This window comes from Passer montanus, unplaced genomic scaffold (genome assembly GCF_014805655.1).
Source record: "Passer montanus isolate IOZ18808 unplaced genomic scaffold, ASM1480565v1 scaffold51, whole genome shotgun sequence".
In the NCBI taxonomy this organism is placed as follows: Eukaryota; Metazoa; Chordata; class Aves; order Passeriformes; family Passeridae; genus Passer; species Passer montanus.
In genome coordinates this window covers 5690285-5705238 of record NW_024370041.1, presented here as the reverse complement: position 1 = coordinate 5705238, position 14954 = coordinate 5690285, and the positions used below count along the sequence as shown (strand labels likewise).

The window sequence follows — 14954 nt, the reverse complement described above, 5'->3', positions numbered from 1 at the left end:
CAGTTTGGCCCATAATACAATGAAGAATGCTGCAAAATTTCATATAAGATCTCTATGAATTCCAGGAAGACACAGAAAAGAGATTGTCCGGATATGAACATCCAAGTAAATGAAATGTAATGCTTGTCTTCTGTACTAAGGATATCAGGCATAAAACACTGACCCCATCCTAATCCCTTGTCAAGCAAAATACAACAAAAAAACAACACCAAACCTACAAATATTGGTGTCATTTATGCATATGAAAAAGATCATTTTCTCAGTATAACTAGATAAAAGTATCTTCTGTACGTTGGAAGTCTGGTAGTTGGAATTTGCAGAGGCATAGAAAGGCCTGACTACACTAGGGGAAAATGTGAAGAAAAGTACAAAAAAAGGACATAACAACTAGTTTCAAATCATCTTGAACATTAAGTAGGCATTAGCTGGGAACATTAGTTCAGTAGAGCCAAATAATCAGTAACACTCAAAACTCTGACCAGGAATCATCATAAAAGAAAAAAAAAAAAACAACCAAGAAATAAGCCTTATGAATACATTGTCCACACATTTTTAAAACTGCTTATAAGTCTGGTAACCCATCTCAAAAATAATATTACAGCAACCAATTATAGTACAATTATGAAAAAACTTTTGGAAAGAATAAGACTAAGCTGACTTCTGATTGAAAAGTAAGGGATTGGTGATTAAGGTTTAAAACAAAAATAATATCACTAAGAGAAAGTAGAGAGAAGGATTGTTAGTATTTCTCAGGACAAATATTAGCAGGTATGAAATGAAACTATTCAGAAAATACAATTATATGGTGTTTTCTTTCCACACAATTAAACTGCAGAATATGTAAGTCAAGTGATATCAGGAATGCCAAAAGTACTCGTTCATATAGGTTTTACCAATTCCATATGTATTTTTGTTAATTAAAGATCTTTATTCCATACGGCCCTATTTCTTGTTCAGTGAAAAACTGGTATTTTACAACTCCTGTGCTCCTCTAAATCTTCTCAGCTGCAAGAACTCAGATCTTTCTTAGTACAGACAGCAACTTTACAATCTCCCATCTCAAAGCTTTTATGCTTAAAACATAAATATTAAGCCATTTTTCATTATTGCAATTCATTCTGTGCTGAATTTTTTCCTATGCCATTTTCTTTCTACTACACAAACTTGAAATGAGGACATTTCACAAAAGTCAGCATTGCTCCACAGACATTTACTGTCCAGATTTTACCTAATTTTTTTTTCAAAGAAACATAGCCAGCATTATTTGGGCTTTTTCATACTTTGAAGATCCTAGAACCATTGTAAAAATAATTTTAGAATATTACAATTAATATGAAAAGGCTACATGTAATTACTAAATATTTAATTGCTTTTTATTTTCTCCAAGCAAAAATCAGAGGACTTAATTCCTATAGATGCCTCTTTGCAGATTAATTCACACTAGCACATTCTCAGATCTAGCTTGGTGTTTGGGATTTTCCTTGAGTTCTCTTTAAGGTATATAGGTAGATCTCAAATCAGATCAAAGCCTATAAATCCAAAAGTTAACATTATATTGTACTGCATAAGAATAGCAATCCAGCTGCCATTAATTCTGCTTTAAAAACAGCTGTGGTGGAACAATTTGAGCTAGTGAGCAAACAGAATTCTAAAGGAAAGAGAAAAAAACATGTAATTATACAACAAAAAAACAAATATGGGAACCACAAAGCTTTGCCAACATTGTCTCTGCATCTAAAATATCTGCTTTGCAGTCAGTTCACCATCCAGTTACCAACAGCAAGAAATTGCAATTCTTGGATCTGAAGAAAATTACAGATTTTCACCACCAAAAAAAAAAAATCATTTTTAACTTGGACAGCATATCTTTTTCAGTAACACTTGCTTTGGAAGCAATGACAACTCTAAAGTACTTACAGTTAAACATCTGAACAAAAACAAGGAATAATAACAGTTGCCCATGAACTAGATTATCAGGGAAAGATGCCTATAGTACTGCTTGCCTATCTTCTCTCTTCTGCATTTTAACAATATTTTCAGGAGCTGAAATTATGAATGTTATCAAGCAGTTGATATATTTTACTGTTAAAAATACACATATGCAATACTATTGTCCAGTGAGTCTCATGAAATAAGATTTTCTATTTTGTCTTCTCAGATCTACAAATAGGATCCAACTACAAATTCACACTTTTCATCAGCACAAACAATAATGTGATCAAGACAGAAGTATAACAAGTGTGAAACAGTAAGATTTCTAAATTTCTAAAAAAGTAAAGGATTTCTAAAAGCCAATACCCAAAACTTTAAACAGCTTTTTAATTACATTTCAATAGATTTGTCATATTCACTTGGAATAAACCTAGGACCCAAATGTTAGTTATCAGGCTCAAATTGTAAAACCTCTTTTGATCCTCAATATTGTACTCACTGTCACACTATTAAAACAGAGTTTCCTTTTGTAAAAAGAGAATGATGAGAGGTCAGTGCCTAGGATTCTGTCCTTATGGAGAGAGAACTCAAAGACTAAACTGACTGTTATGAAGCTTTCCAGTGGAAAAGGGAGTATTTTCTCAGTAAAACTTAATTTAAAACAGTAATGGGTAGACATATTTTTGGCCAGGCACTAGCCTGAAAACAGAGAGTGAGGGTTGAACAAAATCAAACGTATTTATATTAATTTAGTCTAGAGGGAAAGGAATGCTTCCCTGTTCAGCAATTTCTCAATTCCCTTGCCAATTCTAACATCCCCTGATGTTTTCACATTGCTCATGGTGCTTTTCATTTGTGTCACAGGATCACCATGCACAGGAGTGAGTAGGTAAGTGACTGGAACTTAGTGGGATGCTAAAGAAGGTGGAAAGAGCAATGCAGCAGCAAAGGCAGGACAGTGCAACTGGAATTGCAAACAAAAAAATCAGGAATTATTCCATTCCCACTGAAACTACAACCAGGCTCCTCATGTTGGTCTCACACACCTCACCAGAGCATACCCCTACCCAGCATCAATCTTAGAGCAATTTAGAAGCTTCTTGTGACCAGAAACCTTCCTTAGCTGTTCTCAGATTGAAATGCACCTTGCCTTCCATGATTTGCCTTTTCAGCAACATCATCAGACCTCTCCCTGCTTGTTTCCATCTAAGACCTACAGAAGTACAGGGATGCCACCAAAAAATTCTCATTAGAAAATTGATTGTCTCATCTTCAGTAGAAATTCTCATTGTCTCATTTCTTCAGTAGGAATCTGTTCACAAGACACTTTCAAGAAACACCAGAAATGTGAAGTTCAGTACAGGGAATAATATGAGAGGTGCACAGGGCCAGAGATATCTTCTGGTAGGTCTCAGTCAAAAGAGGTGGACTAGAATCAAAATCTCCCTGATTTAGTTCTCCTCTTGCCATGCACAGAAACCTTTTTAAAAGGTTTTAGAAAAAAAACAAATATACAGCAATTGTGAAAGCATGTGTTCAGTAATTTGGGGATAATTCATAATTACAACATTTTAAAGAAAGCAAGAAACCTCATGCTATTCACTAACAACAGAATTAGCCATTTTTAACTATTATCTACGATTCACATTTATATTGAATTTTAAAATGTCTTATAGCGGCATAAAGAAAATTAATATTTTTAAAGTAGGTTTGCCAATTATCACAAAATTAATCACAATTCTAGTCTGTGAGCTGAAAACATCATCACTAAAGGGAAAACAAAGCTCAAAGAATGTGTTTACTTGCTTGTAACCTGAGGTCTGAAATGCCATATCTATTCCTACTCACAAGAAGCACTTCCCAGGCTCAGTTCTGAAAGTGCAATTTTAAATAGATATGTTCACTTACACTTTCTCACATCTGCTCTTGTGTGCTGTACAATTCACAAATGTTTTGTAAGTGCAGCTATAAAATCTGGAAGCAGTTTATGCCCATCTTACCCCCCACTAGCACTGTACAGTACAGCATATTTTTTGGAATTACACACTGTGATCATCACTGTTTATCTGCACACCATTCCTGCTAGAGCAGAACTGCATCCAGGAGCTCATGTGTGATGAAAATCCCAAAGAAGAGAGTGTTTCATATGGAAGCAGAGTCCATCACCAGAATCTCCACCTTTGGTAACCTTTTCTCCCTCTAGTGGCTTCTACATTCCCACTCTTAGGATGTTTTACCTTCGGTATTGATGTAAAAAACAAAAGCAATTAAAGTGCTGTTCTGCCAAATGAAGACTTAGACTCAGCCACCAGGCTGTAAAAATATGAATGTAATCCTATGTGGCCACTTTAGACACTTTATTCTTGACTGGAATGAGTCTGAGCAAGCTGTGTGAAATAAGTCCTCACCACTTAAAAAGGTCACAAGCAGCTGAGAACATGTAATTTTCTAGAATACAGGAGCTACCCACCTGAATAATGGTTTGGAATGGGCAGTTTTACCTCGTCCCTTCATACAAAGTAACAAGAAAGTCAGAATTTCTCTCTTATGAAAATGAACTAGGGCTCTAAGATGCAAATACAGATTTTCCCTATTTCTGCAGCACCTGAAGTACAGAGGTATGATCATCAGTAAAGACATCCTCTGATTATTTACATGAAAGATTTAAGATGAGAACATTGTACAACTTCATCTCTGTGAATTACTCCAAATAATCTTTATGAGCTTTCCTCATCAGTTTCAACAGCCTTCAATAATACTGAAAAATGAAATTAAAATGCAAAAGAGGGTCTGTAGCTTTAATGAAGAGATTAAATGCTAAAGCCATGTAGGAACATTTTAAATGTGTCTTGCAAACAAATTTGTCATTAATCAAAGAACAGAATGCCTATTTTATTATCAGATAGACTTAAAAGGGAAGATTGACATACTTTTATGTTTATGGTTTATGATGATCTGGGTGATAGAGTAGGTGAAATATTATTACTCTTTAGCCAGCTGTAGAGCATCTTTCATCTCAAAGTGTAAAATTTTCTATGAGATTTTAATTAGTATAATCTTGATTTCCATGAAATAAGTGTTTCTGAAAAATATCTAATACATATTACAGTCATAGACAACACTGCAGACACAAATTTATTACAGAGACCCTGAAGGAATTTCAGCAGCATCCAATGCAGCACTTGGGACCAACATCCACCATGCACCTGCACCAGGTGCTGCACATAAAGAGGCCTTTCCTTGGTCCATCAGCAAAGACTTCAGGGCAGCAGATAGAATTGAGTATTAAGTGGTTTGGGTGGGCAATGTTTACAAATTTAGTGTTTCTGTTTGGCTTTTGAAACTGTGAATCGCCTTGTATTTAAGAACACTTGAAATTTAATTTTATTGTGGCTCTGGAAAACATTGCTGCCTGTAGCAGTGTTTACCTTAACAATACACTAGTGTATAGCTATTATACATACTAGTTTACTTCTTTTTATTTTCAGCACAAAAAGCATAAAATAGAATGCACACAAAAGTTGTTTGCTTTACAGTGCAGGAAAGCAATAAAACATATTTTGTCTTTCCATACCAAACCCAAAATGTTCTGAAGTTCTGCAGCCTAATCCCCAGAAAGGTTTTCTTTTCTAACATTATGAAACAACTAATGAACCTCTACTGTCATCCACTTGACCAGTGGTTGTAGATTTTTAATCAGGTGAGAAAAAAACCACATTTTTTTCAAAACAGATTTGGATAGCATGATGGACATCTGAAACAATAACACAAGCAATACACAAAACTTTCTCTTACAGTATTTTGTATGCTTTTTGTGCTGAAAATAAAAACAAACAAACTAGTATATATAATAGTTATACACTGGTGTAGTTTTAAGGTGAACACTAATATCAGCCTGGAATGACAAAGCTTCCTGAAGGCTAATTTGGAGTATAAGATTCTGTCTTTCCCTGGAGTCAGCAAACATTTCAGATACAAAACTGCTACTGATCCTTTCAGTATCAGAACAATGGCCTCCACTTTACCAGAATTCCAGTTATCAACAACAGACTCCCCTGAGATTAGCTCCCTTAACAGCAAAAAGTGTGGGTCACAAAGGGTATGTAATCATCCTGAACACTCTTCCCACACCTTTTTTTGTTTTTTAAGTCTCCTTGTTTTGTCTAATAGTAGACAAAACAAGAAGAAACAGTAATTTGGAATAAATTTTGAATTACAGTCTTGCTGGCAGAATGTTAGATTTGTGAGCTACCACTACCAGTTTTTTATGTCCGTTTTTAATGCTACTTGTATTGAGAGGTTTGCTGGAGTGAAGTTTGGAATAAAACAGTTAAAAGTGTATAATCCAGGTTTTCAACTGATTATTAGACCACGTCTCTATAAAAATAGATGACACCAAAATAACAACATTTGCAAGCCAGCCTTCTACAAAAAGGAACCAGACTAAAGATGCAGACTGTTTCCATTCTTTTGCAGCTGAAGGTCAGAAGAAATTGAAGTTGCTAAAATGTCAAGCCTCCTTTTCATTTCAGTGCCACTGAAACATTTGGAAACAATGAAGAGACAAGAAGAAAAGTGAGAAAGCCCTAACAGACAACACTTCCAGCAGAAGTACAATTCCAGAGCTGCACTCAATTAAAGAGGAATATGAAACGCCTCTGCAGACGAGAGCAGAATGTATTATTTTTTTCATCTGAAATTTTGTAAATTATATAATACACCTTTAAATTTTAATATGCAAATATTACTGTGTAAAAGTACCATAGGCAGATGGGTTTGGGGGCTTTTGATACAGTTAAGAACCAACACCAGCATGTTCTTACCTTTTTATCTTCTTTAGATTTCCTGATACTGTGCGGAGGGCCAAATTTATTCTGAATGCAGAACATCTTCTTGGACCATTCACTTTTATGAGATTTTAGCTGTGGCTGACCAAAGCTGCCCTCGACTCTGTATCTGTCAGCTGGAATCTTACTCATTGGGGGGGGAAGGGTCCCACAGTTCACACTGGACCAGCCGTCTGTGGAGTCTGTGTACGACTCCTGGTCGCTGGCATTCCCATGCTGCCACTCCTGTAAAACGTGCACAGGCAGCCACCTCTGACTGCCCAGGCCTGCAGCATTTTTCTTGGATGGGGGTACTGAATTTCGGGAGGAAACCAATGGAACTTCAATACGAGCAGAAGGGCTCAAGTGTTTGCTTACATTTTGGGACTTCTCATTTGGAATTACTTCTAAAGGGATGTTCCCCTCCTGCTCATGACAGAAGCCATTCCAATGGGAGGCAGGCTGATTTTGTCCCCTTCCTACTGGATTTTCCCATATGCTGCTAGGAATGTGTTTACTTGGATTGGTCCCTAAATCAACCACCAGAACTCTATTATTCTTTTCTTCCTGGTTGAAATTTCCAATCCCGCTGTCACTGTTACTGCTGGTACTATTATTCTGATGAGCATCTGCATCACCATCGAGGAAAGCCCTGGCACGCATTCCCTCTATCAGCTCCCCCATATCCCTATACAGGACAGAAATAAACTGCAGGACAGGTAGAGATGATGTTGGAAACTCCAGACAGCCATTTGTATCTGGATCCGCTGTACACTCCAGTCCAAAACGTCTTGCTATACCCTGGTGAATTTTATGATGAAATAATTCAGGATCCACCATAAAAACATGGCAAGATGTCCTCAGGACCCCTTCATCTTCATGAGCCAAGCTTGCATCATCATTTGTCTGCATTGTAACTAGTCCAAAGAATCTTCTATCATCTGGGCAAACAGCACTGAATGCCAGTTTCTCTGCAGGATATTCTGCCACAACACCTGATTTGTCACTGCAGAGCTGAATACAGTCATGCATTATCTTCATCATCACCAGGGAATGGATTTTTTGCTCTGCCCTCAGGCGTCTCATGCACCCACGAATGGCCTGCAAACTCTCTGTTTCCAAATTTGCAGTTGTTGAAGGAAGTTCGATGGAGCCTAAGTAACCTACAATCATGGCAACATTCAAAATGCTTGCATCTAACCCAAAGTCTTCTGCACTCTCCAGTCCAATTCTAAAAACTGAATCATCATTCAGAACTTTGGCTATTTCTTCCTTTGACAGTAGGTTTGGATTGCTTGCACTTTCATTGCCAGTTTCAAATTTCATAGCAGCAGAAACTGAAAATGATCTTTGTTTTGGTGCAGAATTATCTGAGTTACCAGCACAAAGAGCAGGATTCTCAAAGATCATATTGAAAATGCCACCAGACTGCATTTCTTCGACAACTTTCTCTGCTCTGTTTATACCCAGAGCTTTAGAGTCAGGTTTGGGTTTCAACCACCCCTTACCATCATAAAAACCAACTTCTTCATCACTTGAACATGAATCCATATGGCTAATCCCTTCAGCAATGACCATGTGCAGAACTCCAGAACATTTCCCTATAAGTTTCACTACATCTTCATGTGAGGCTTTTTTCACATTGATTTCATTCACTGCAAATATCTGATCTCCTGCTTTAAGTCCAACATAATCTGCAGGGCTTCCTTTCATCACACAACTAAGAACACAAGGAGCTTGTCCAGAAAGGGTAAAGCCATAACCTGCTCTGCCTCGAGCAACTTCCACGCTTCTTATCCGTGGAGGAGCGTGCATGTTGAGCCGGCGTTTGACCGTTTCTCCTGGTCTGTACATTTTGGATTTTTTTTTTCCCTCAAATAGGAAAACTTTTATTTAGTCCAGTTTTTTGTCATGTTTCAAGAGTTTCACTCCATCTGATGAAGATCTAAAGAAAGAAAGAAAGAAAGGACATTTTAATTCTCATCATATTTCAGGTTTTTTAGCACCAAGTATTCCTTTTACTGTTGAGAAAAAATTGCTAGTGAACTCTACAAAAACTATTGCCAGAGAATAATTTGAAAAGAACAGGTACCACAGTGTTAATTTTAGTGATAAGAAAGGAGTTGTAAATGTAAATAAAGTGGCTGTCCAAGATGACAACATGATAGAATGGCAAAGAACAAGATCCAAGTCTTTTGATGTTCAGTCAGTGTTTTTTAAACTAAGCATGTTATGTCTTCCCTAATTCCCCCACATTGCCTACTATTCAGTTACCTTCTGGCTTACTGCACTATTATACTACCACTGCATTTTACAGCATAGAGAAAATCCTTATTTAAGCTCATACATCCTTTCCCAGTAAAACAAAAATGAGCGCTCGTGCTCATCTACCCTGCTATACCTCACCCCCTTTACACAGCATACAGAAACAGGTACCACATGTATCATGTAAAAGAGATTAATTACCCCTACAGCAGCCTGTATCTCTCCACTGACTGTAAAGGCAGCTTAAAATAAGTATCTCAGACTTCAACTTCCTTACATACATTTATCTTACATATGCAATGACAAGTGGGCATTCAGTCATGTATCAGACCAAAGGGATCCAAGATAAGATTTACTGTTACACCCATTAATTAATCTACTCAAAACAATTTGTCAGATAGCAAACACTGTAAAAATGCATTTCAGACCATCATTCCAATATCCATGTGTTTTAGTTTAGCTTAAACATTCAAAAAAAAGGAAAAAAAAAAGGAGTGAAAAAGGCACATGCTGCCAGCATTTATCTAGACATGACTTTACAATTATCATATGACAGCTTTGTATGAACAGCAAGAAGTAGAATATTTCACTACATTTTGGTGTCAGCACTGAAGTCTGGATGTCTTGTTCTAAATATACTTGGGCAAATTCCACTGTTTTAGAGAGGTTTCCCCCACTAAGCAGGTTAAAATGCATGAAAATTACTACTAAAAATAAAAGAAATGACAACTTGTCCAACTTTTGAAACTCTCCCCTCGTTGCACTATATGAACCCTCACTTCCATAGGTCTGGAGGATGACTGACAGAAAAACCCATGGGACTACAGCTATATAAAATTGCAATAAACACCATCTAAGCAAGTGAGAGCTAATCTGACAATAATTACTCTGAGCTGGTCCACAGGCTTATTCTTAACTCAGTCACATTGTAACATATTTACAGTGTATAAGGTACTTGAAAGCAAGTATATTGCACATGTAGGCAAAATGCAGGCAACATTTGAGATACATACATTCACATAAAGATATAAATATACATACACACAGAGACAACACATTTCTTTATCGTATCTGAAGTGCTAAATTAGTGGTGTCCCACTCACTACTTGCATGGACAAAAATGACCAAGAAATCCCACTGACACTGCTCTCAGCTACAGAAACAATAAAAAAACCAACACACTCAGAATGTGATTAAATCCACAGCATGCTACTTTCACAGTATTTCTGCCTGGCTTAGAACAAACAAGGCAATTACTTCAGAAGTTTTACCAATTAAAAACCAAACCAAAACTAAAATACAATTTAGACTGATAGCCTTAATTACTAATCTATATATGAGCTCCTTGATTGCCAAATTTAAGAAACCACTGCTGTTTCTCAAATATTCTGCTGGATGCTCAGCTGAAAGATGTAATTCCCACAGGATCCTTCTAAACCCAAAACAGGACAGATTTCAAGATACCAGAAGAAATCCAGCTGGCCTTACTTTTGGGGGTTTAGTTTTTTCGGGTTTTTTTTAATAAAGGGACATCAGGTTTTTATGTCTCCATGGTGCAGCTGTGAGTCTTCAGTGTAGAATGATTTTTGCAAATTGTTTGAATGTAGCAATTATCCAGCTTCATTAATGACATTTTTCCTATAATTTAAGAAAAAAAACAAAAAACAACCTTGGCTTTAAGAAGTAATGAAACTTCACACTTAACCTTTAAATGGAAATCATAACATAAGGAGTGCTTTGCAAACATTTAACCAAACTCAGCTCTTACATTGCTGTAAGAAAGCCCCATCAACTGGCATCCTGTCTCATATCTCAAACATTGTGTGACCCTTTCCTGATGGGGTAAACTTGGGAATCAAGAGGTCACTGTGCATTCAGCTACCTCTAATTAGGTCTAGTACTTTTTGAGAATAATCATTAAATATTTCAATATTAGTTCTCAAAAAAAATATATAGAACTAACAAATGCCCAACAGTAAATAAAAACCTTCTATCTAGAAGCATGAAGACATTCATGTTCTGATTTTCCTTATCGTGAATATTTCTGTTTTCAGCTGTCTGGAGAATAGCCTAATGTGACCCCTGGGTACCCTCTGAATCTGTGCTGTTAACCTGGTTACCATAAAGCCCAATAGTATCTGGCACCTAAAACTGTGCTACTAGCTTGCAAGAGGAAAGGAAACAATTAAGAGAGTATGAGATTATAAATAATCTCCTTTTAAAAATATAATAAAAAGCAGTTGTTACTAAAAAACTTAAGATTCAGTATTGTAATGTGCTGATAAGAAAAATGGGGTTTTTTACAGCTATCTCTCTAATCTATAAAAAAATATCCTAAATGCCACTATAAAAAACACACAATGAAAATGTAGTTAGGCTGCTCTTGGGAAGAGGCAAACCCCAATGCTGCCTTACATCACAATTCTGCATTTGCTAAGAGAGGTTTTCCTTTTAACTCTCTTCACAAGTCAATTTACCCACTTTCCTTCCTAACCTATGACCCTTACACATCAAGCATTTATTGTAGATGATAGCCACTGATATTGAAATGTCATTCAAAAACCTGACACTTATAAAAACAAAACAGCAGGCTGCTAACATGTTGCTTTCCTCTAATAATGATGTTCCAGAGGTATGAAGACTTTCAGCTATTAATATATTTGTGAAATTTTGTAGGTGTAAAGTTAGGAACTAATTCAACATTAAAGAGGTTTTGCTATTAGTGTGTCTATACTCTAAAAAACCCAAAACTAAAAAAAATACCAACCAAAGAAAAACTATTACTTCACTAGATCACCTCTTCCTTCCCTCAGTACCTGAATATTACTGTGTAATTTTTACACTAATTACACCCAGGACAAACAGCTCATTAAATGTATCTAGGAAACTTCAAGACAAAGGATCAATATATTTCTTCTGCAAGAACCCTCACATCCATGTTTTACTGCAATAATGGCTTGACAAGCAAATAGAAAAATTATGAAAATAGTGTTTCCCCTAAGCAGAGATTAGTTGATTGTCAAACTGTTAACAGACTAGTTCAAAAGTAAATTATCAATTTCTCTAATTGCTAACTTTTCTCCTAATTTTTTTGCAGACTTGAAACCTGGAGCTGAAGAGATAAGGCACAGAAGTGGCACAAACTTTTCCAAAGCAATCATGTCTGAATATTCTTTTCCTGCAATAAATTATAAAACATACAACATATCCAGTGAAACAAAAACACCAATTCACTTGCACTGATATAAAACCTTGTAGCTTTATAACTACAAAATATTTCACAGAACATTTCAGGCAAAAACAATTAATATGTACACATTAAGAGTTGTTCAAGTATGTGAAATAACATAACTTGTCTATACACATCAGCTTTGACACAGAACTGCAAAACTAAACAAAACATTCAAGATTTCTGCCAGCATACATTCTGGTCTACCATTTGACTCAATTATTTGTGGGGTACAAAACACCCAAAATACCAGTTCCAGTTGAACTACACTGTATCCCACAAACGCTGCATTTCTGTGTGGAATGCTGCTACCTATCCATGCTAGCTTTTCATGTCATTTTCAAATGCTCCAAAGAAAATAACACGTATTTGCTTACTTCCAAGGGAGAGAGGTGGTTTGTTTCCTGCTTCTGCTCTTGTTATGCCATAGCAACAAAGAGAACAGAAACAGGAGGCACGCTCCTGCTGCAGTCCGTGTTAAACTGTAACCGAGCAGTCACAGAGGGCAGCGGGGGAGCCCCTGAAGAGCAGGAGTACCTGCCTGACCACCACCACCTCCCAAAAAGCCCCTGGAAATGAATATCCGTGTTAATGTGCAGACACTGTCTGGCTTCATTCTGTCTGGCTTTATTTTGTTTTTCTGTAGTGGGACGGTAAGAGAATAAAGTATGCAAAGTGGAAGTGCACAGAGGAGAGAGACTGTTCCCTCATCTCTCACACAGGTCTTGAAGTAATGCAAAAGACTCTTCAGCATGGGTGCCAGTTGTTGAGGCAGAACTGATGCCAAGTCCCTACAAAGCTCAAATGAAGCTGTCACATTTGAATTCCACTAACTATTCAAATGTGGTACATGTTTATAGACAAGTTACACAAGAAATGTAACAGCACAACCTGTAGAAGACAGCTACCAGTTGTTTGAGAACTTGGGCAGGACAATGTTTTAATAAAAAAATCTCATCAGCATTTCACAATTGGCAAGACAGACCATTATGTTTCCTTTAGGTGTACCTAGTGTGATCATTCAAAAATACTGACTGGAGTTAGTAACAGCAGGCTAAAAAGTTAATAAAAACTCTTCTTCTGCTGAAGACAGTGTACAAAGTGTAAGGAACACAAACAGGACATTTGCTGATTTGTCTGACAAGACTCATGTGAGCAAGGACACAGCTTCCTAAAGCTATTGTACAGACAGTCATGCGCCTACAATTCAGACTAATTTATTTACTGTACTTAAGAAGGTGGAAAGGTTTTGTTCGCAGCCGGGCATTTATCCCCCTTTCCTTTCTTCCAAATTCGTTCCAGAACTGCTGGGACGCCGCGCAGAGGGGCGGCAGCAGCGACACCCGGGCGGGACGGGCTCGGGGACAGCCGGGACGGGCTCGGGGCGCTCTGCGGGGCTCGGGGCCAGGGGGACGGGCTCGGGGCTCTCTGCGGGGCTCGGGGCTCTCTGCGGGGCAGCGGTGCCCGGCGGGCTCGCAGCAGCTCCACACACCCGCTCCCCATCCCCGCCGCCGCTGCCCCGCTCCCGGGCAGGCTCCCGGCGCTGCCCTCAGCGGGTGCGGGGCCATCCCGCGGGCACCGGGAGCGGCCCCGAGGGGCGGCGGGCCCGGGGCTGGAGCAGCGCCCGCGGGGTTACCCATTAACTGCCCGGCTCCCGGGGCAGCGCTTCCCGGGGGGTGGAGCTGCGGGGAGGGGAGAAGCGGCACCTGAGCCCGCAGGGACGATTTGAAAAATCAAGCGGTAAAAGACGGGAGGGCACGGAGCGCCCGCGACCCCCCCCGCGGGCGGACCCGCCGCCCCCTCCCGCGGCGCGCCGGGGGTCGCGGGCAGCGCCGCAGCCCGAGGGACGCGCACAGGGCCGGCCGGGGCTCCCGCCTGCCCCCTGCCTCCCCTCGGCCCCGCCGCCGCGCTCCCCTCCCCCTCGTCCCCCCTCCCGCCGTCCATCTGCCGTCCCCGCTCCTCCCGCCGCATCCCGGCGGGGTCCCGGGCCGGGCGCTCGGCGCTGAGGGGGATGGGAGAGACGGGCGGGCTGCGGTGGGCGCTGCCCCGCTCGGACCTACTCACCTCTGTCCCCCGGGACTCCGGCTACTCCACCGAGGCAGCGGCTGTCCCGGTCACCGGGGAGACGGCGCCGGGCTCGGCCGCACGGCGCTGCGGCGACTGGCTGCCCGGCGCTGTCAGTCACCGCGCTCGCCCGGCGGGGTGGCGGTCGGGTTCCCGGACAGAGAAAGGGGAGAGACAATACCCCGCGCCGGAGGACTACAGCTCCCGGCGTGCCTTGCGAGCGGCCCGCTCGCTGCGGCCGTGGGGAGCTGGCCGCGCGGGGCATGACGGGGCGCGTAGTTCACTGGTCTCTCCGAGCCGCCTCGCCTCGCCCTGGGCTCCGGCGGGGCGGGCAGTGCGCAGGCGCGGGCTGGCGGCGGCCGTTCGAACGGGGCCGGGAGCGGGAGCCGGGTTCGGCCTCGCACCGCGGGCACGGCGGGTCCGGGACGCGGAGCTGAGCCCGGGAGGGACTGACAGCCCGCGGCTCGGAGCGCAGGTGGCACAGGGAGGCGCTGGGAGCCGCCTCAGACAGGTGTGCCGCGCCTTTGAAGGCCGGGAATGAAGCGAGACAGCGCGCAAGGTGAAGGTGCGGGCGGGAGGCGCGGCGGGCGCTGCCCTCAGCCGGGCAGCCTGAGGCGGGAGGGAGGCACCGGGGTAAC

General features: G+C 40.6%; 1 protein-coding gene across 6 annotated transcripts in view; it reads right to left on the bottom strand.

Annotated features, from left to right (window-relative positions):
* RGS12 (regulator of G protein signaling 12) overlaps window positions 1–14482 on the bottom strand; it is an 84086-nt gene extending 69604 nt beyond the window's left edge. For 4 of the 6 annotated variants that reach the window (XM_039723880.1, XM_039723884.1, XM_039723883.1 and 1 more), the window contains exons 1-2: window positions 14317–14482; window positions 6756–8703 (exon numbers count right to left, since the gene is read on the bottom strand). In XM_039723880.1, coding sequence (XP_039579814.1) covers window positions 6756–8612 — 1857 coding nt within the window. In that variant the 5' untranslated portion in view covers window positions 8613–8703; window positions 14317–14482. Of the gene's footprint in view, window positions 1–6755; window positions 8704–10511; window positions 10567–14316 lie in introns of those variants that run through there. The other 2 variants (XM_039723882.1, XM_039723881.1) reach the window with 2 other exon arrangements.
* Window positions 14483–14954: the final 472 nt, after the last annotated feature.